Here is a 21124-nt window from a genome sequence, read left to right as displayed (position 1 = left end):
TTACTCTCGATCGCTGTCTTATACTTCTGTGACACTTCTGTAAGATTCTCCCTCTACTTTCTCTCACTGTCTCTGGTCCAACCATATCTTACAGAAACCCGTTTTTGAATAATCGACGCGATTCATTGACATTTCCTTGGACAGTGGATCCTCTGATACGCCCACTTCCACGAGAACGTCTTCAAGATTTCTTAGTAGCTCTTACTCTCGATCGCTGTCTTATACTTCTGTGACACTTCTGTAAGATTCTCCCTCTACTTTCTCTCACTGTCTCTGGTCCAACCTCTCTCTCTCTCTCTCTCTCTCTCTCTCTCTCTCTCTTTCTCTTTCTCCATCTCTATCTTTGACTGTGTATTATTGTTTTCATTTACTTTGTTTTTTTAACCGACAATCCCTTTAGAGACTCTTCCTCGATGCTATTCCAATTGTCCTGGACCTGATTGTCAACAAGAAACCATCCTGGAGGATTGGTTCTTTAGTTCTCAACGCGACAAGATCGTCGTGTGCACTTGTTTAAGAGGTTCGAAGATTCGCGCTTCAAAGGATATTTCATGTCACAATCCACTACGTGTGCCTGCATCGTGCGTAACACGTTGACGATCTCGAGCACGTATCGTCGACATCACGTGTATCGCTGAACGAGCAATTCTCATCGATTTCCTTTTATCTTCTTCGTGACTGGTTCGTGCTTTTTTTTTTTGAGTGCCTGACGGACGTCGGACGTACTTCGAGATTTTGAGAAACGCGCCAAGAACGTAGCGAACATGTACGAGGGCGGCATGGCTGCTGAACGGCAGGTACGTTTACGCATCGGTTTACATCGAGACTCCTGCCGTAAAGAGGAGTTAATCTTTTTCTAGGGCGATTATACCTTCTTGTAGGGAAGCTATTCAGGATTATGATAAGTCTGTTTGAAATGTTTTGGCGCTTTATTCCCACTCATGATTATTCGATGCAAGAATGGCTACGGGCTCCTTGCTCCTATGCAATGTATCCTGGGAACTAAGGACCCTACTCCAAAAATCATTAGTGGCCCGATGGTCTTTGGGTTAGGTCGACTTGGGTACTTACGTAAATATCTTCTTTTGTTCTTACATTGCGATCAGCCGGTGTTTTAGTAGAAAAAAATTAAAAAATTATACGTATTTTTTTAAATCTGATTAGCACACTTGATAAACTACTCTTGCACGAAGACATGCATGTTATGAATAATTTGGCAATAATTAATTAATGACCTGGTAGGAATCGAATTGGTAGACGAAGTATTTATACTACTTTTCTTTTTATGTTTTTTGACTTTTTACGTCGAAAACCCGATGTGGTTTTGATATTCAGGGTGTTCCCAGGGAAAAAGTATGGGAAATTTAGTACAGCAAGAATAGTGAGGCGACCTCAGTTTCACTTCTAGGGGACTTATTTACGTTTTAGTTCATAAGGAGATTGCCCCTCAAACTGGAACTAATATCGCGGCTCAACTATAGATCGTTTTACCTTTATTCCTTTCTTTTCTCCAAGACTTGGCGCAAGGTCTAAGAAGAGTCTCAACTGCTTTCTTTCTCCATTTTCCTTTTACACACGGCTACACCGTCAATCTTTGGAGTCAGAAGGACTATTTTCATCCCTCTCACCTCGCTGTCCCTACCATCTTATTTCATTTAATATTTTTAATAAAGCTGTATCCTATATAATTTTTTCCCGAGAGATATTGAAACTGCACGTTAGATACAATAACGCGAAAGAAAACAACATAAATGAAAAATTCCTACAAACACAAACTTTTACACAAGAATTATTAATATTACAATACTCCAAAGATATTCGAATACTTTTTCTGAAAAGTGAATGTATCAACGATTTACATAATATACAATAACAAGAAAGCATTATGAAAGTCATTCCAAATGAAATAGAGAAATGGGACATGCAATATTTGCAAAGCAAATTTTGTTTCATAATAAATATTTACTTGATTCGCGATATTATTTCTATATGGCAGCGTGTGTGCAGCACGGAAATCGTTCGAAGAAAACAACCTCCACTCCGAGATATTTGCTCTGACTATTAGATGGAAATCCTAAGACAATTTGCGAAATCTTTTAAACACCTAACAATGTGTATTCGATGCTTTGTGATAAAGAATACGTGTACGAGTATCGAGTTAAGCTTCTCAGAAGTCTTGAAATTTCAAGGAGAAAGTCTGATTAAATGTTCCGATATTATCACTGAGTGCTCGATTTTTTTTGGAAATTATTACAATTTCATTCTCTTTGTTCGCAAAACGCTTCAATTTTTTTCTTATTATACAGAGGCACTATAATATATTTGTTTATGCAATTCTTTAACAATCACCGGTCAAAGATATCTCATTCGAGCCTCCCATGTAAAAAAGTTATATATGTATAAGTTAAATATGAATTATATATAATGCCTATATATAAATAGTGGCAATTATGTTTTATATATAATTTTTATATTTATATAGCACAGAATGAACATAGCTGTTTCTATTATATTAGAAACAAAACACGAGACCGCGTCTTTCGCACGCTTTTTACATCTATTTCATCTTGTAACAAACAGTAGACAATTCACTCGATCCAGAAAATTTTTCGACGTTATCACTACGATTTCATTATCGGATTCAAGACATTATTTGCATAACAATTTGTTGATGGAATAGGTCAAACCTATAGTCGATCTACGAGTTCAATGTGTTTTTTGGAAAGTTCGCAAGCTATGCACACCTTAGCAAATCACACGTGGTTTTTATTCAACGTTACGCGAATATACGTTATCATAGACAAATAAAATATCTTTAGTGCAAAACCATACATATGCATACCTTGAACAAATATTTTATGAAGTGACACGTGTGCCTTACTAGATACTTTCTTATTTTCGAACTGTCAAAAAAATAAACACATTGAACTCGTGATCAACCATAGTAGATGCTGAAAACCAAAATCAAGTTGCAGTATAAAAATTAGTATAAATACTATGTCTTGTCATTGAAAGTCTTGTTCAATTTCTTAGACATTGCTATTCCTCTGAAAAATCTCATTGTAATGTATATAACATTGTATATATTGTATGTATACATATAACATTATTTAATAAGCGTATAATCATTTCTTTCGATAAACATTTATATTTTATATATAGATTATATATGCCCATTTTTATATATGAATTGCATAGACGAGAACATATATAATTTTTATATAATTCATATATATTTTTTTCTCATGGGCTGGCACATATCCAATGTAAGAAATCAATATCATTGCCACATCTCAGTGTTGGGCAAGAAAAAATGAAAGAAAAAAGCTTGTAAACCAAACCAGATCAGTTTTACGATAATTCATCTGACATTCATTCATTAAAAATTGAAGCATGTATGAAATATCATTAATCGAAGATAAACTATTTTCATAATCTTTTAAATAAAGTTGTAACGAGAATATTCATATCTTAACAACATTTTTGCGCGATATGACCTAATAAACTTTTTGTTATGTTATAGAATGGTATTGGTCAAAAAATCGTCAATTTTTAACTACCAATATCTTGACTACTGTATAATCGGTGTGTAAATTTCTACAAAAAAAAATCCTAAAGTAAAGTATTCGAGTAAGATACGAGTTGACACATATTTAAAGTTTTCAAAGTGTAATAACATATTGTATATACACGACAGCCAATTGCATTACAGTATATTTATAAACCTTTATCTTCTAACCCGATTATCTACCTTTTAAATAGCAAGCAGTACAGTTTTTTTGTCCCGTGATGTTGTAACAGTATATCTGCAAGAAGAAGATTAATGTTTGTAAAGTATTACATAGACATGGCAAAAAGATTATCTTCCATCAGCAGTAACTAATGAAATGTGACACATATCGAAAACAAGGAATTACCTTGTAATGACGTAATTCCTCCAGTACACCATAAAATGATATACATACGTGAAGTGAAAAAAAATCGTGGCAGGAGATTGAACGTCACAAATCTCATTTTTTGCACCTTTAGAAATTTTTCTTTTTAGGTATAAATCTTTCAAGAAACACGCACGTTCGTTACGGAAACACGCGGTGAAATCATTTATTTAATTAATAATTTTCAACGTGCGAAACAATTCCAGTAGTGTAGTACCTTAATAAATAAGAACTATTTTTGTCCCAAGTCTGCCCTGAAGGAACTTATAAAATTATCCTCTGTGCGCAAAGTCCACTGGCCATCTGATAAGACCAAGTTGACCGATCAATAATACTAGTGCCATTGTAAAGTGTGCAGACGATCATTGCACCAACATATTTTACTGTTCAGCTAAACGTTCATTAACCATAAAATATTTATGAACGTCAAATATAGGGTGGTTGTACGTTAACTTCCCTAATTAAAAATTATATAGCTTTTAAACGGCTGGATATAGGGAAGTCACTTTATGTCCACTCCGTATAATGAATATTTCTCTAATTTACTAGAAGTAAATTTCTGTCGTGTGTACTATGTGTACTCTTACCTGTATAAAGAAATATCTGAAGACACAGGAACCTATTTATATGGTTTTTTGTTGGGAAGAAAAATTGCTACATTTACTTTCGACAACGCCAGTGGACTCTCGACAGTCTTATAAAAACTGCTTGGAGTCACTCTCTTCTTGTGATCCGAGAATATTTGCACAGTCAAAAGACCGTGCTAAAAAGATGTTGGAAAAGGGGTTAGGAGGGGAAAAGAATTTCGTCATGTCTTCGATTTCCGGTTGGCAGACGAACTTAAAGAGGCAGTTCATCGAAAATTGCCGCTAGGTACTAGGAACGAATTTTGAGGAAGGATCCATTCCCACGGGAGTGTAAGAAATATATTGCACTGAACTCGACCCATCAGCTGCTTTCCTGTTTATAAATAGTATAGCATATTATATACAATTTAGTTATATATATTGTAACACAATTTTTCGACTCATAGTCACAAGGCGACTTCAGCTACCGATTCCGATAATATTCTCGTTTCCTGGTTCCCTTCGAGTCAAAATGCAGCTTAGAAGCTACGCTCTTGAAATGATTCGTACGGTTACGGCAATTCTCTCGAAAAGATTTGTTATTCTTTAGTTGAGGTCGAGGTGCTCAAATCTGTCGTGGGGAGATAGTCTCGACGTGTCGGGTTGCCCGGCAGAGGAGAGCGCCCTATAGAGATGTGCTCATGGACCGGCAGTGGACCGGGTGAGATACCAGCGCCTCGCTGGAGATAGGTAGAGGGCTGTAGAACGGGTAGCGGAGTTTGTTACGATTAAGGGCAGGGGAAGAACCCCCTGACCCGAATTAAGGATGTAGTGCCCAGCTGTCACCCAATGCTCTGGGGAAACGGTCATGGAGGATCTCCAAGAGTTACGAACCGATTCGTTAAGGAATGCTCTCGATTTAGTTTAAAGGAACGACTCGGGGGAAAGGATGAGAGCTATCAGCTATAAGTATCTCGGACCAATCAGAAAGATTAGTTCCCAAATTTGACTCTTGTCAATTGACTAAAAGTTCCCGCTTCGGTGGACAGCCGAGGATGACGTAGGTTAGTTCTCGGGTTTTCGTTATCGTTAAGAAAATACGTTACCATATATATCTGTGAAGGACCATCATTTTACATTTTCATAAAATATAACAAAAAGTAGGAACAAAATACCAGTGACGTATCATAGTTCAAATAATTTTTCTGACATACTCTGGTATCGTAATGATATTGCAACTGATTAGAGTGATCGATAAATTACATTTCTTGACTGTGGAACAAAGTAAATCTGTCGTATCTAAACAACAATTCACTTTATTGTACTATATATTCAATATGTATGTGTGTATATATATATAATACCATTATAATTATATTTAAAGCTTTATTGTGAAGTGTTACTTTTATTGGTTCTCATAGATCAATGGATACGGCTTACCCTTGAAGTGCAACGAACAGTCACTTAACTGAACAGTTAAATCTAACGAGGTGCTAGTTATGCAATTTTATGTTTTTATCTAAGAGCAGCGTATCTGGTAAATGAAGGTCCCTTCTTTGTCCTTTTTAGATAGATTCATTTTGACAATAAATTTTAGACATCCCGTTGTGACATTTACTAGACCCTATATACATATACATATACTATACGAGTGGTCTCCAAATTCTACTATGATAATTATACTTTTTTTATGAAAAATAAAACGAAAAGATCATTCGTCAGCTGTTTAGCTTGAATTTCTTCGAAAATTATAACAAAGATCAACAGAATTCTTATCGCACGAGGTGTCATAAGCAGACAAATAATTTCCTAGCTTTTTTTCAATCATTCATTTCTTCAACCATCCGCTGCACTTTCCCTTCCTTTTTTGACTCAAATTTTCCTGTTGCCTGATATTTCATAAAGCCAATTGTCGTGAGCATAGAGCTAATGTAAAAGTTATTTTAAAAATACTCTCGATTCGTGATAAGCGTTTCTTAAGCTACCGGCATCTCTTTTGTGTTGATTTTCATTGTATGAAAATTCTTGACGGGCACAGTTTTCATCAGAAATGGACGAATTCTCGTTAACGTTTGCACGACTTCGTGGCATATCTACCGAGTCAATGGAAATCCAATCACGAACAAACGGATTTTCTTAACCCATAGTTCTTGCTCTCTATTTATATGATAATACTCCAACATTCTCTACATTAATGAAACGTTGAATTTCATGCAGAACAAAATAAACATTTTGAAACAGTGCGCAAAAAAATCAATATTGTCAAACAGTGCGTATTGCATGAATGCTCTTTATACTGATAAATAATTTCGAACTACTAGGAGTACTTTACATTAATATAGCAAATGCAAAAAAAATGACTGCGTAATTTTGTGTATGATCTATTAAGATTATAAAGGCGAAAATATTCATTTAAGTAAAACGCATTGTTGGTTCGCGTGTCAAAATTATAAATTTTCTTGGAAACCTCCTCCGCGAATTATCAATAACTGTACGCACAAAAAATCACTTGATGCTATCCAATTGACAAATCTGTTGAGATTTATTAATTAATTTGAAACAAAATTTCTCTCAGCTGCAATTACTACCACGTGTACCACTTCAATATCTCGTTTATTAATCTGACACTTTAATCCACGGATCCGTATAAATATTGCTTTACTTTATCTGAAGAAAGGTATCCAGTCAATTCGAATAATGGAATCATCAGAAGTCTCTATCTGAGCAGTATTGTCGCAGTCATCTGTCAAAGTTTAATAAATGCTGCCTGATCGTTGCTGAAGTTTACAACGTGACTCATCCTATGAATAGAAAAACTAAAGGAGAATAGTCTTAAGGGGAGAAAAAATTATTAGGAAAATAACTATTTAAGACTATTGAATATTCGTCGACCCTATATTAACCGACTATGCGATAAGAACGATTGGAATAAACTAAACTATTGCGAAAACGCCGTAAGCGTTGTTATAACTTATTCTCTGCAGAAATATTACTAACAACTTGTTTAACATGCCTTATTCGTAAAAAATGGATTTCTCATGGATTCGTCACTTATTCTGGCAAACTCCAAATTGTCACCCATCCAAATGTTGTATATATGTATGCTTTGCTGCTGAACTTTAATGACCGTTGAATATTCCCTCGGGTTCCTCTCAACTATGTCGTCCTATGTAAAAGACAATATTTGTTTCTTCCATCCATGATGAAATTAAACATAACCAAGTCTTTTCGTGTACCTGATAAACTTTTTTAGAACGTGAAAACTGATTACTTTTTAGGATCTTGAAACAATAAAGTCAAAATGCAGTTTAGAAATTTAGTAGAATCTACGAGTCTCCACGAGTGTTACGAGCTCTTGTTAATCTCAACATATAATACCTCCAAGTTCTCTCCATAGGACCTCGTAGACTCAAATTGGAATCAGTAGAATAACAGATCAAAGAAATGAGTGTTCTAGAGGCGCAAAATACTTAAAAATTTTCGCCTCGAGATGCTGTTGCGGTTGACTATTAAATTATTTCACAAAATAACTACAACCAAACACTATACACCCTAACTATCGTCAATAACAATGTACCGAATAGTTATTGTTGATCCCTAATAGTAATTACTATTGACGTTCAGTAGTAACTACTGTGAATAATAACGTCCGAATAGTTACTCTCACACGTCATTATTAATTACTATTGTACTTTAATAGTAACTATTCCCAATGATAACCTCCTCAACAATTACTATTATTTTCTAATAGTCAGCACTATTGACAACGAATAGTTACTATTGAATGTTGATAGTAACTATTGCAAGTTCAATAGTTTCTTTCCGTAAGGGTTCTCACTACTAAAGAGACTGGAGCATAGACTGTCTCATGCATTTTTTATAAAGGCGTCCCACTGTGGCACTAAGTAATTGCCTGATATTTTCTTGAGGATCAAGGGGAATCTGGAGTTTTAGTTTAGGTTACTTACGTTACGAAATGTTCATGGGTCATCGCCCTTCAGGCACTTAAATTGCCTAATTAATGCGAAGAGGAGGTTTTATGTTACTCGTATCATTTTGTCGCATAGTTAATCGATGACAATCAAAAACAAAAAGTACGTAAGTGTGAAACGATAAGTGGTCGATGAATTCGATTATATCGTTTTTGCAATATATTGCACGTAATAGCTTCGAATAGTCGTGGAATGTTCGTTGCGTTGATTCTATTTGACATGTAGAATGTGAATCTTATTATTCTTTAATCTGTATTTGAACCACGCACTTTTGTATTTAATAAACATTGACTATATTCGTTCGCGTTTAATAACATGAAATGTTTAAATATACGTATTTATGTTTCGTTTATTTAATTAATCAACTGTTTTCTTTGTTATGCTTGGGGTATATTTATACAGTGCTTGGTTTTCTTTGTACATGTTACTATAATATTTTTATTTTTGTACCTTTGATACTTTTTCAACAATGTTTTAATCTTTCTTACGGTTAATTTAAATGCCTAGAATGAGCTCTCATCGACTCGCTGAAGTACTATCGGAACTTTGCTATTTGAACTTGTATTAGTTACTATTGTATTAATAATCGAAGCTCTATTATTGTTACTATGATGTGTTCTTTATTTCGATGTTGCCCTTAGGAGGTTATATATTATTTCATAGATATTCTATAAATTTTCATTGATTTTATCTACTTCGGTAATTTTATATGTATATTTATTGCTTAACCCGCCGGTGGTGCTACTGCTTTTCTTGCCATAAGAAATGTACATCTTTCGGGTTTGCCAGAGCTCGCACCACCGCTGTAAGATTAAACCTATGACTTCTTTACGATTCTTCTTCTAATAGGAATTTGAAAAAATTGACCTTACATTTTTTCGGAATAGGCTCGCAGTGGCTTCATTTTTAAGAAAATTGACTTTAAAAATCCATCGGGTACACGTGCACTTGGCTAATATTTCAGGACTTAAGGTACTTTAAGTCCACGTTAAATACTGTTCATGTCTCTCTGATTCGACGAGCACAATTTTGTACGCAAAAACTAAATCGAAATTTTCAACAAACTGTAAATTAATAAAATACATTGTTTTCATGATTGAAATATCGATTGATTTATTTTAAACCATCATTGTAACGATTGTAAACGATTGTAAGATTGTATACAAATATATGTAAGAAAACAGTGATTCTAGCAAAATCCTTTAAGTCGAGTATTAGTCAAGTGCACCTGTACCCGATGGACTTTTAGAGTCGATTTTTTTGTAAAATAAAGTCTCGTAAAGAAAAAATTTATTTTGCAATTTCGATTTACTTCTCCATGAAGAATCACCTCCTTCTCGGTTGTACCATGATTTCCGTACCACCCTGTATACATTTTATATCACCATTAATTTAAACTAACCATGTTTAAATTTTACGAAACTGATTACTCCAAATTTGTATATAAGAGCTATGAAACTTGTGAGTTGTATGCTAATTAGTCATTTTCATAATACTTGTATTTTTGCCATATTATATTGATTCGATGTATACTCGATTATTAAATTTTTTAATTGACCTTAGCAGCAACAAATAATATGTTTCATACAAGATAAAGAAAATATAAATTGAGAAAAATATAATTAATTAATTTCTTTCCTGGATAATTTCGAAATGGCCATTTTTTCCTTAACTCTTTTAGTGCCAAGCAAAAGAATTGTACCTAAGCGAAAAATACTGAACCGGTTCGATGTAATTTAGTAAGGTTTGAGAAAAAATCGTTAAAAAAAACCGGTTTGAACCTGAACCGGTTCGATGTAATTTAGTAAGGTTTGAGAAAAAATCGTTAAAAAAAACCGGTTTGAACCTGAACCGGTTCGATGTAATTTAGTAAGGTTTGAGAAAAAATCGTTAAAAAAAACCGGTTTGAACCTGAACCGGTTCGATGTAATTTAGTAAGGTTTGAGAAAAAATCGTTAAAAAAAAGTGAGAATGACATTTATAAAATTCAAAAACGAACATATTACGAAATAAAGGGAGAATACCTAGTGTTTCATAAATTTATTTTGAGACAGAGTTCTCTCGCGATGCGAATAGTAACGCGCCATATGCAACGTAACGCATACCCAACGATATATCGTTATTCGGTACTCGTGCGCGTTAAATGTATATACGTAGTATACATACGATATATTACATTATGTTAATATTTTGTTGTACATAAACATAATTTTGCACAATAATCAAGAACTGATGTTGAAGTCACGATAATCCTTAATACATAAGATAGCGTGCCAGTCTTCGAGCACATCTTGTTACGAACACGGATAGTCTAGAGAACCCTTAATCACAACTTAGTACCAAGACTTGGCGCAATTTCGTGTACACAACTATGCTTTAACTACCGTGAAGTCGCTCGACTTCCCGACCTTTGACTTTTCAGTTCACGACTGTATCTAGTATATCGACCGCGTATCGTTTCTTGAAGCAGTCTCAAGCTACCCTATAATGATACTCTGCTGCATTTACCATTACGATACAAATAGTTATGACGTTTTTTTTTCAATGATTATTTTGACATTTGCTTAAGGGGGTATTCAACTCTAATACAGGATTTTCAGGCCCTTTATGGGAATTTTTCATACGGGTACTATTAAATATTTCAATATCGATTTTTTCCCTACTTTTTTTTTATTGACATTTGACGGTACTCTATACATTTTTTCAAGTGCAAAAAATCAAAATTACAAACTGTCACACAAATTACTTAAAAAAATACGACTTTAGAGGGTTTTCATAAATCCAGGTTTCCTGCTTATCTGAAACAAAAGAATCGAAAAACTTACTAATTGTTATGAATGCGCATATCTCATTCATTTCGAAGAACGGCAAAAAAACGAAATTCACATAATGGCAGTCTTCTAAAAAATGGTTGTCAGTTTTAGACTTTTTGCAACGCTGTACGGAAAGTATACAGTTTGTGCACCAAAAAACAAGCACAAAATGGTCCATTCTTGATGATTTCCGCACACTCTGAACTCATCAAGAATCGGCCATTTCCTGCTTCTTTTTGGTGCATATCCTGCGAACTTTCCGTACATTGTTGCAAAAAATAGTATATGATACACGTGCGGGTTGATGATTCCTGACGAGTGAGGAATCATCAACTTTCCGCACTTGTATCATAATGTACTATTTTGTCTTTGAACAATCATACAAAATCTTTAAAGAAACTTTGTATATTTATGGTCGGTAAGTGAAATAGTGACACATTTACTAAAGGTACACACCAAAATTGAAGGTTATCGGAGGATTAGTTTTTGAGATACCATTAACACCAATTTGACAAAAGTCTTTCGAGAAAAACCTGTTTAAAGATATGGATCTTACAAGATTTTAATCGGATCATGATGTTAATTTGCTGTTCGTGGGTCATGAACGACACCTTCTGCTTGTTCATAAATGTTTAGGGGTAGCTGATCATTCTTTTCCAAGAGGAATCCAGTTTCCTTTCGACGCTGCTGACGATCGTCTCTCATGTCAGATCGGTTAATCCACTCACGGTCTCGTGAATCAGCATACACTTTCATTTGCTAATCAGTAGTCACTTCCGTGACAGATATATTTTCAGAATAGCATTGAATCCTTTATTGAAGATGGGTCAAGTTATATAACTTGACCCATGCCAAGATACATATATGTACATACAATGCAAGGCGTTATTCACGATAAACATACCAGCTGAAGTTGGACGCGATTGAACAATTCTGTGATAAGCGGTACAGTGTAACTTTGTTAAATAAATAATAGAATGTGAAAATCGTGATGTTAATAATGTTATGACATTAACTTGTATATCTCCAATGATGTGGCACTGTTCTGATTTATGAAATCACCTATTCGCGACCAACTACAGCTGGTGCGTTTGTCGTGAATAACCCTGCACGTACCCTTCTCAGAAGGAGCTCGCAGCTGCCTCTTTATTGTACAGTGCATTCTTAGAATAGTTATAGCAGTGCCAATTCTACGAATTTCGTTGTAATATTTTATACAAATATTTGTAGGGCTATACACTATGATTAAGTGCAAAAAAAAATCATTTTTTTGAAACTTCTGAAGTACAACACTTCCTTAAGTGAATTATGGAAAAGACAAAAATACTGATTTTTGCAAATTTACATTCATCAATGTGGATGAAAGTGAAATTACATAAGAATTTATATTTCTTTGCTTTACATGTAATCGAGTAAATATATAAGGCTATAATATTCGTAAAGATTTACTTCGCCCGAAATCTTTATCAAATAATTCATCTCACGTTGAATAAGAAAATTGGAGGTCTTTGTAAATTCATAATCTTATTTGCATTCTGAAGAATTTGACTACTGAAACTTCGGTGACCAATGAATTTAGGGAGGTAACATAGTATTTGAAAATGTTCCGACCGTAATCAATACCACATCCCTTATCATAAAGTCGTTCCCAGACAACGCGGGCAGGCGTCTTCAATACAGCATATAAATCAGTACAAATTACGTCTAAAAGATATCCGTTTGACAATGAGCTAATTAGATTTCCACGAATGTTGGATATTGGACAAATGTTGGGTGGTGGAAAGCACTTACCGTGAATGCGCATTTTTATGCATAAAATGTAATACGCGACTATGCGCATCATCTGTTACTAAGTTTACACGGTACGGGCTTTAAAGAGGTTAGATTATTCGTTATAAAATCGTAATATAAATCATTTTTATGCAAGTGAGAAAGGGCGTCTGGTGCGTATTGGTGAAACTTTTGAAAGCAGCAAAAGCAGCGACAAAACAAAATATAATTGTTCCAATCGAACGTATCAATATATACTAAGTTATCATTTTATTTTGTACAGGTCAAAAGTAGTTCACGATCAAAGAAATGGCAAAAATATACAATGCCAATAAGACCGGCAAGATAAATCGCGCACTAGAGTTCACAGGTGGACAAATAATTAGTACAAGGTGCACTCAGCCATACAAGATTTAGGTTGCATTTAAACTTCTTGGATTCATGTGGCACTCAGTGCATAACGATACACATACCTCGCGCATGTTGGGCCTTCTGGGATTTCCCAGGATACCTATTGGTAAAGCTACGTGGTTCGATTTTCATTGCCGGTTCTACAATGGAGCACGTGTTCAGGGTTGACCTTATTAAACGAATAGATAAGAAGTGCACCACGTAAATTCCACGTCTCAGGATTTCAAAACAAGAATAACTCAAAATCTATTCCCTTTTTGGATTATGAGTTCCTTCACCCGGATGACGGAGTATTTTTTTTTAATATTTATATATTTTTAAGTATTTCCCAGTACAACACCTAAGCATCATTGAACCGTATGAGTATGTGGAGTTGGGGTACATGTGTCTCAATTTCGACCAATTCTCACGAGGTTATAAAATGATCCGAGTTGAATTACCACTCTCAATTCCGCATTTGAGAAGCGAATACCGAAAAACCGAAGTTACCCAGTGCTCCTGAAAAAAAAAAAAAACCAATTTATTTTATCTGGATTGGATGAGTTCATTTGTTCTCGACCGACAAGTTCATTCGCATCATATGTGCCTTCTTCTTTATTCTATTTGTTGTTTTATTTTATTTTCCTATTTTCATTATCACATTTGCTCGTAGTACTATCTATAAACTGTATTGATACTGCATACGTGAACCTAATTAATAATGCAGTGTCCGGTGAGGGCAAACAATTAGGACTAGGTGAAATTCATCCTCAGCGAGATGTTTAACTAATATATTCTATTACTTTACTTATAGTAGAGGAAGCAAAGCTTCTGTCGATCAAGTGTTTCTTTTTCTTTATTTTTGACTTGAAATTTATATCTTACGTTTACTTCATTTTTTATCTCTATCAATTGTTACACATCGAACCAAGATAGCAGTCGAGACTGAGAAGTCGTCTTTTGAAGGTTTTGTAAAACGCCGTTACTGAATTTTTTTTATTTCTTGAATAATATTAAGTATTCTTATGCGAAAGGATCCCTATGGGCGTATCTATTTATCATATGCGAACGCAAAACACTTTTTACGTGGTTATAACTTGTCATTGTTTTTCATCTTCGTCAGTGTTTTCATTAATTATTAATTCTTCTATTAATTCTAATTCTTCTAATTATTAAATCAGTACACACTGACTTTGGTCTTTATGATATTTCAAAATTACAATTTCACATAACAGTGTATGACAGTCGGCTCGAAGACGTCAATACGACTATACAAGTCAGCTAAGAGACATGTTAAAGATATACATATATCGATCAGTTAGCAAGCGTCTTAAAAATGCCTGAGTTGGTCGTCTTGAAAACGTTCGTGTGAGATAGCTAAATGGCGACGAAAAATGTTGCATTACTCTCCATTTCACCGTCTAAACGATGTCTATAAAGCGCCTTCGCGACATGTCTTCGAACTTCGAAGACATCCGGTTGACATCTTTAAGATATCTTATGCGCAGTCTGGGTTCATTACTGTTCGGTCGATTGTTTGTAGCTGTTTTATACTCTTCATTGTTGCTAGATTACGTTATAGTGTGTATTCACCTTACTGACTGCAACTATGGAAGTCGTGTAATTGCACCTATATTATATTGATAAAATGGAGCAATAATTATTTTCCAATCCAGTTAACCGAATTTCTTTACAAATACATATACTTGAGCGCGGACTCAGTTCAAATATTAGTTGATCATTTGATTGTGCTATAGTAATTAATATTACAATAATAATAAATATTATAATCCTAATATCAAATTAAACTAGAGAAAAGTTATATCACAGTGAATTATAGTATTTTATTAATGAATAAACAAATGCTATATTAATAAGATAATTTTTATTTATAACTTACGATCCTCGACTAAAATAATACAAATAGGTACTTTTTTACATGTATAATAATTTATACATTATTTAATTCAAGTACAAAATTAATAGAACTTCTGGTGCCCCACATGAACCGACTGGGATTAATACATGAACGAAAAATTAAATCTACTGAAAAAACATTCTTGAGAAATAGATACTCGCCTCTCTAACTATAAATATTCGAGGACTAAAGAAAGTCCGCTGACGAAACCACTTTTCTCGCAAATTTCCGTTCGCGCGTGAAAAAACATACCCATTCTTCTGTATTCTGTAATATAAAAGAAAAAAAAAATATTTTCCATTATAAAATATTTTTTTTACGTGTGCAAGAATTCTTACTCTATTGTCAATGTCTGGCTGGAATTCGCAAAAGAAATCGCAGCGAAAACGTTGCGAATAAGATATTCAAAAGAATTCAGCATATTCGCGCTCATTTGAGAATTCGCACGTATGACACTCGCAGCATGATATGCATTCTCGTATAGGGATTCCGAATAGGTTGAACTGCTGAACACATTCATACGGTTGCGCACATTCACCTCTTCGAAAAACAATAGACTTTGGCTCTGCTTACTCTTTTCATTTCCTTGGCTCTTTTGCCGTATCTCGCATACAGAAACGGACTTTTGTCAATACAATACTAAATGCATTATGCAATTTTGTGGGGAGACACAGTCTAGACAGATATAATATATTGTCCTGAACATTAATATAGATGCGACAAAGCACAGCCGTACGTATAGAAGTTGTCCTTCGGTCACTATTATTATAAGATCGTAATTTTAGCCCAGATTGAAGAAGAATGAATCTTTGACAAGGTGCTTAAATTATAGACGTGCTAGGATCTTTGTAATAAGGATGCCAAACTGGATTTCAGGTAATTAATTGAATACTGTAGCCTATATTGCAGTACGTGTTACTATAGTACTAGAGTCACTTACTTACATGTAGAACGGTCGCGAGTATGTCTAGGTTATATATAACCATTGTGAAGACCTAAATGCATTATATGTGAAACAAGTACTCTTATTCGTGAAGAATATTTAGAAGTCAGCTCACTGTATGATTGGTGGATACAAATAAGAATCAAGAAATTTCAGATTCTTTAAAAAATATCAGGTGAAAGTATAAAGTTGATAAAGTTCACTATTTGCTTAAAACTTTATTGAAAGTTCAACATTTGTGTATATAAATGAATGTTTTAATAATAATACTACCATAAAATATAAAATATCATATAATTGCTGTGGCAGAATTTAAAAAGCTTATATAACTTGCTTTCTTTATTATCATCCAGGAACCAGTCGAAATGGATGATCGATGTCTTAAAATTTTTTAAACCAGCGAGTAACAAATAAATGGGCACCCAAGTTCTACGGCTGAAAACAACATTAAATACGAAAACGAGTACCATGTATAATCGGAATTATACCACTAAACTGTCTTCGAAAACTACCCTAGCCTAGTTCTTTCTCGGTGGAGTCGTAAATCAGGAAACAACGGTACTGAAAAGTTCCAAAAACTAGGGAGGTTTACTAACAACTACACTGAGCTAACACGTAAGAAATTTGCACTGTAAAATACGGAACCACAAACTGCCCCGATTTATTAAATGAAATTCAAAATAATACTGGAACAACGGTTCCTGAGTAAATTATACAAATTTCACGTAGAATGGGACCGAGATGTTCCATAATCTAAATAATTAAGTCGACGGTTCCGCGAATCAATTAAAAAAGAAACTGAGCCATTTACAAGAATCTATAATTCTAGAAAAATAAAATAGGCTCTATACAATATGGCAAGAAAATCTAAAATAAGTGAAACAAACTTTCTGCAAATTCTACGCAAAGTGTACAAGCTGAACGATACTACATAAATTTGTAAATTAACTTGTGTGAGGGAGTGGACTGTATAGGTGCTAACGTAAAAATAAGAACAACAAATAAACAATAAAAGATAGGACCACTTCTATACTGCCCCACCGTTTAAGCAATCTTCGGGTTCAAAATTGATCAGAAATGCGTATGGCAACTTAGTTGCCATCCAGAATATCCAGAGGTACTGAATTTTTTGGATACCAGGTTTCTAAAGCAATCACGATACAATTGTTCAAATTAATACAATTCCATTTTTTTGGATACCAGGTTTCTAAAGCAATCACGATACAATACGGTAAACTATAGAGAATTATAAACTTGACAACTGACAACGAAAAGTACGATTGTCTCTAGACTCAGCCACACCGTGAGCACCTACTGCTGTGAATTTAAAAAATCGAAAATCTTACGGAAAAATGCGCCATAATACATCCATCCTAATCTAATGAGATTCCTGGTTAAATCTTGGCATCTTTTGTTGTTGCGATGGCTGCAGTGCAATTTTCTAGAGGCGGGAATCTCATCCAATTCTACACACTCGATGTGTGGCTCCAGGCAGTCATTTCAACCTCCTGATACCCTCTGAATCGTGAAGACACTGGCCGATTACCTGGTGTAGCTGGGTTTCAGGGTGTGTGCTCCGATTCTTACGTTTTCTTCGCCTCACCGCTGCACTCCGCCAGCCTCGTAATTGGTACTCTCAGGCCCCGAAGCAATAAAATTTTGAGTGGAATCTTTCGAATCTGCTTAAAGATTCCAAAATGGAATAAAGTTCCCTAGAGAGAAATAAATAAAAATTTATAAAATAATACAATCCAACGCCACGGAACCAGATCCCAACGCACAGGCTCGCACCGTGTAATCGAAAAATCGCTAAGTTTGACCATTTTTCGACGTGCATCAAAATGCCACGTCACAACGTATGTAGAAATTTCATAAAATTCATAGAAATCCAACAAACGCGCCGATAAAGCGTGTTCATAATTTTCTCATGTCACACATTCATCTGCTAATATCTGATAAGTCTACAGAACACTGTAGTTGTAGAAAATGGGGTTCGAATAAAAAAAAAACTAATCGTTTTGCAATTCAACAAAATTTATTTATTAATCGATCAAATCAATACGCACGTTCGTAATTATTCGATCCAGGAGCTTTTGACTGTGCAATATTTATTGTGTGTTTTCCTCTTCTTCGTTGCAGATATCAACGTTAGTCTCTCATAGAGAACGGCCATTATGTTCCGATCGGAGTTTACGTGCTGTTGCAAGAGTTGGCCAAGCTGTCAACTTGGCAGTCGAGCGATTCGTCACTGTAGGAGAAACAATCGCCGACGACAATCCGGAGATCAAACAAGATATGTACGAGGCCTGCAAAGAAGCCAGAGTAGCAGGTACCATACATTTTAAAAAAATAATATTCTTTACGATTTTCAATGGACTCGACGATATCATTTAGCAAATATAAGATTCCAAACCACAGAAAAGTTGAGGAAGGTAAGGTAAGGTCATATTCGATTTTCGACGATCGATGGAGTAGAGCTAGATGAGATTCATATCAAAATTATTAGAGTTAATTTTACGAATAAAATTCATTGCATCCAGAAAATGGCGTATGAGTAAAATGATAAAATTGTATGAAGCCGACGATGGAATGAGTTAAGAACAATGGCTATGATCTATTCAGCGACTTGGCGTGATTCAAAAACTTCATTATTTTTAACAAACAATTTTGTGAAAAGATGGAATATACCAACAATTTTTTTATCTGATTTTCTGTTATATTTTACCAGGTCTCTAGTATTTATAGGAAAACACAGTGGAATAGTTTTTTTATTGTATACTGTATATTAGTGCAATACGGTTCAGGAAGTACATACAAAAATAACTATGGAACTTATTTTTACTTGGTCGATCGATGTGTATCTACTATCGACTACGTGTATGAACTGTATACCTGCTAAAATTACTAGGTCATAAAACTTAACCGCAATAATACCAATTATCACGATATTTCAAAAAGCAAAACTTTTCTATAATAATCTGCAAGACAAGATGATTGATGAAAGCTGATGGTCTTTCACGCGTGAGTATAGTTTTTCGCGATTGCATATAAGATAGTGATTATAGTATAGTGCAGTACACGTGTCTGCTCGCATAACCTGCATACGTTGGTATACAATAATTTTGAAAGAATTCTTAAAGTATTACAATGCTAAGGATTTGAATTTCACAAACACACAAAATAGAATCGATAACAACACAAAAACATTGCTAGAGGTAGATAGAAGGGCAGTCTTAAAAAGCTATTGGTGTGTTATAACTTGTAAAGTTATAAGATACAATAGATTTTGATTATCCCGAAGCTTTATCGTAAATCCAATTACAACGTATAATACACCGACATCTAATTCGCTGATAATATACGAGTCATTTTAGGGTGTCGCTTTTTGAAATTGCTTTTTGCAATTCACAAAAAAAAATCATTTTCAATTAAATCTTTTGAATACTACCACCACCCCGAACCCGAGTACCACATTATTCGATTTAACGCTACTAACATCCATTCGTAATAACACTTTTTATCAGCTGTCTACTCAGCGATGATACTACCACTACGTTGATTAAAATTGTCAAATTGAGCATCCAAATTGTCAGCTTGTCCGGTAAAAGAGCAAATTTGATATATACTAAAATCCTTGGCAAAATATCTCAGGAAACACTGACTACAAAACTGTGTCAAGGAACACCAAGAAAACAGAGAATTATAGTTCAAAACACTTACTTACACTGCGACGTGGAGATTACAATGCGGATATTCAGCCATTCGAAGATCAGCTACTTGACGATGAGACTGAATAAAAGATTCTACTGGGTTAAATTGATAGAGAAGGGCTGATTTAATTATGATTTATTATAATAACTAATACGAGAACCCAATTATCCATGGTACAATAAATATTATTTTGAAAAAGCGGACCCATCGCCGTCACCTAGACAACCTCTGGACTTGAAGACATTTTTTACAATGAATCGTGTATATGTAGATGACGTAGTAAGGCAATAACAAGAAAAACAATGTTTTTTTCATAAGTATAGATATGTGTGCAGATCAAATACTCTATACGAAAATGCATGTTTACACAATCTTAAGGGAGCAGAATTGCATTGAATCAATAAGGCAAATAATATTTGTGAAGGAAAATGATTTATTTGGGCCAAACTTTATTCTTCTCGTATTTTTATCGCTTGCCGGATAAAGACACGCTTCCAGATAACGAATATCGAGGACCAAAACGGTCTTAATTATTATACAAGAAGTAACAATTATAATTTGCCATTAATGCTTTACGATCGAACTCTTGGTTGAGTTGATTTTCTATAAAAAATATTAATTATCTGTCAAAAATTTAAAAACTGAATCCCACTGTTATTCTCTATATAATAGCGAATGATGGAAACAAACAGAATAAAAAAAGTTATTTACCTCATGGGAATCCAAGAAATGCAGTCGAGCAAGGCAAATAATAATTTTTTAATTTAGCACATCGATACACTTAGCATACCAATGGGAATTGTGCGAAACTTATAAAATAAAACACCGTAATCCGAAAATATAGTAAAAACGTATCTGTAACAGTCGATGGTCCCTTGGGTAGCCACTCAATCGAGCTGACTCCAATTCTTGATGTAGAATGCATCGTGGAAAATTCGCAAGATAATAAATCTTCCTGAAATGAAACTGTCCGCGCACAATATACATGTACTATATATAAACGCATATATACATTGGATATTATATATATTATATATATATATATATATATATATATATATATATATATATATATATATATATACT

The 21124-nt window shown here is 34.3% G+C and overlaps 1 protein-coding gene across 5 annotated transcripts in view; it reads left to right on the top strand.

The window, feature by feature from the left end:
- Positions 1-21124, top strand: part of LOC107268037 (alpha-catulin) — a 59251-nt gene that overhangs the window by 16110 nt on the left and 22017 nt on the right. For 3 of the 5 annotated variants that reach the window (XM_025085232.1, XM_015740384.2, XM_015740382.2), the window contains exon 2: positions 18467-18656. In XM_025085232.1, the coding sequence (XP_024941000.1) occupies positions 18467-18656 (190 nt within the window). Of the gene's footprint in view, positions 1-100; positions 241-400; positions 798-18466; positions 18657-21124 lie in introns of those variants that run through there. The other 2 variants (XM_015740383.2, XM_025085231.1) reach the window with 2 other exon arrangements.

The sequence above is a fragment of the Cephus cinctus genome, unplaced genomic scaffold (genome assembly GCF_000341935.2).
Source record: "Cephus cinctus unplaced genomic scaffold, Ccin1 Ccin1_scaffold0462, whole genome shotgun sequence".
In the NCBI taxonomy this organism is placed as follows: Eukaryota; Metazoa; Arthropoda; class Insecta; order Hymenoptera; family Cephidae; genus Cephus; species Cephus cinctus.
The sequence above is the reverse complement of the archived record's forward strand: the minus strand, read 5'-3'. Positions and strand labels throughout refer to the sequence as shown.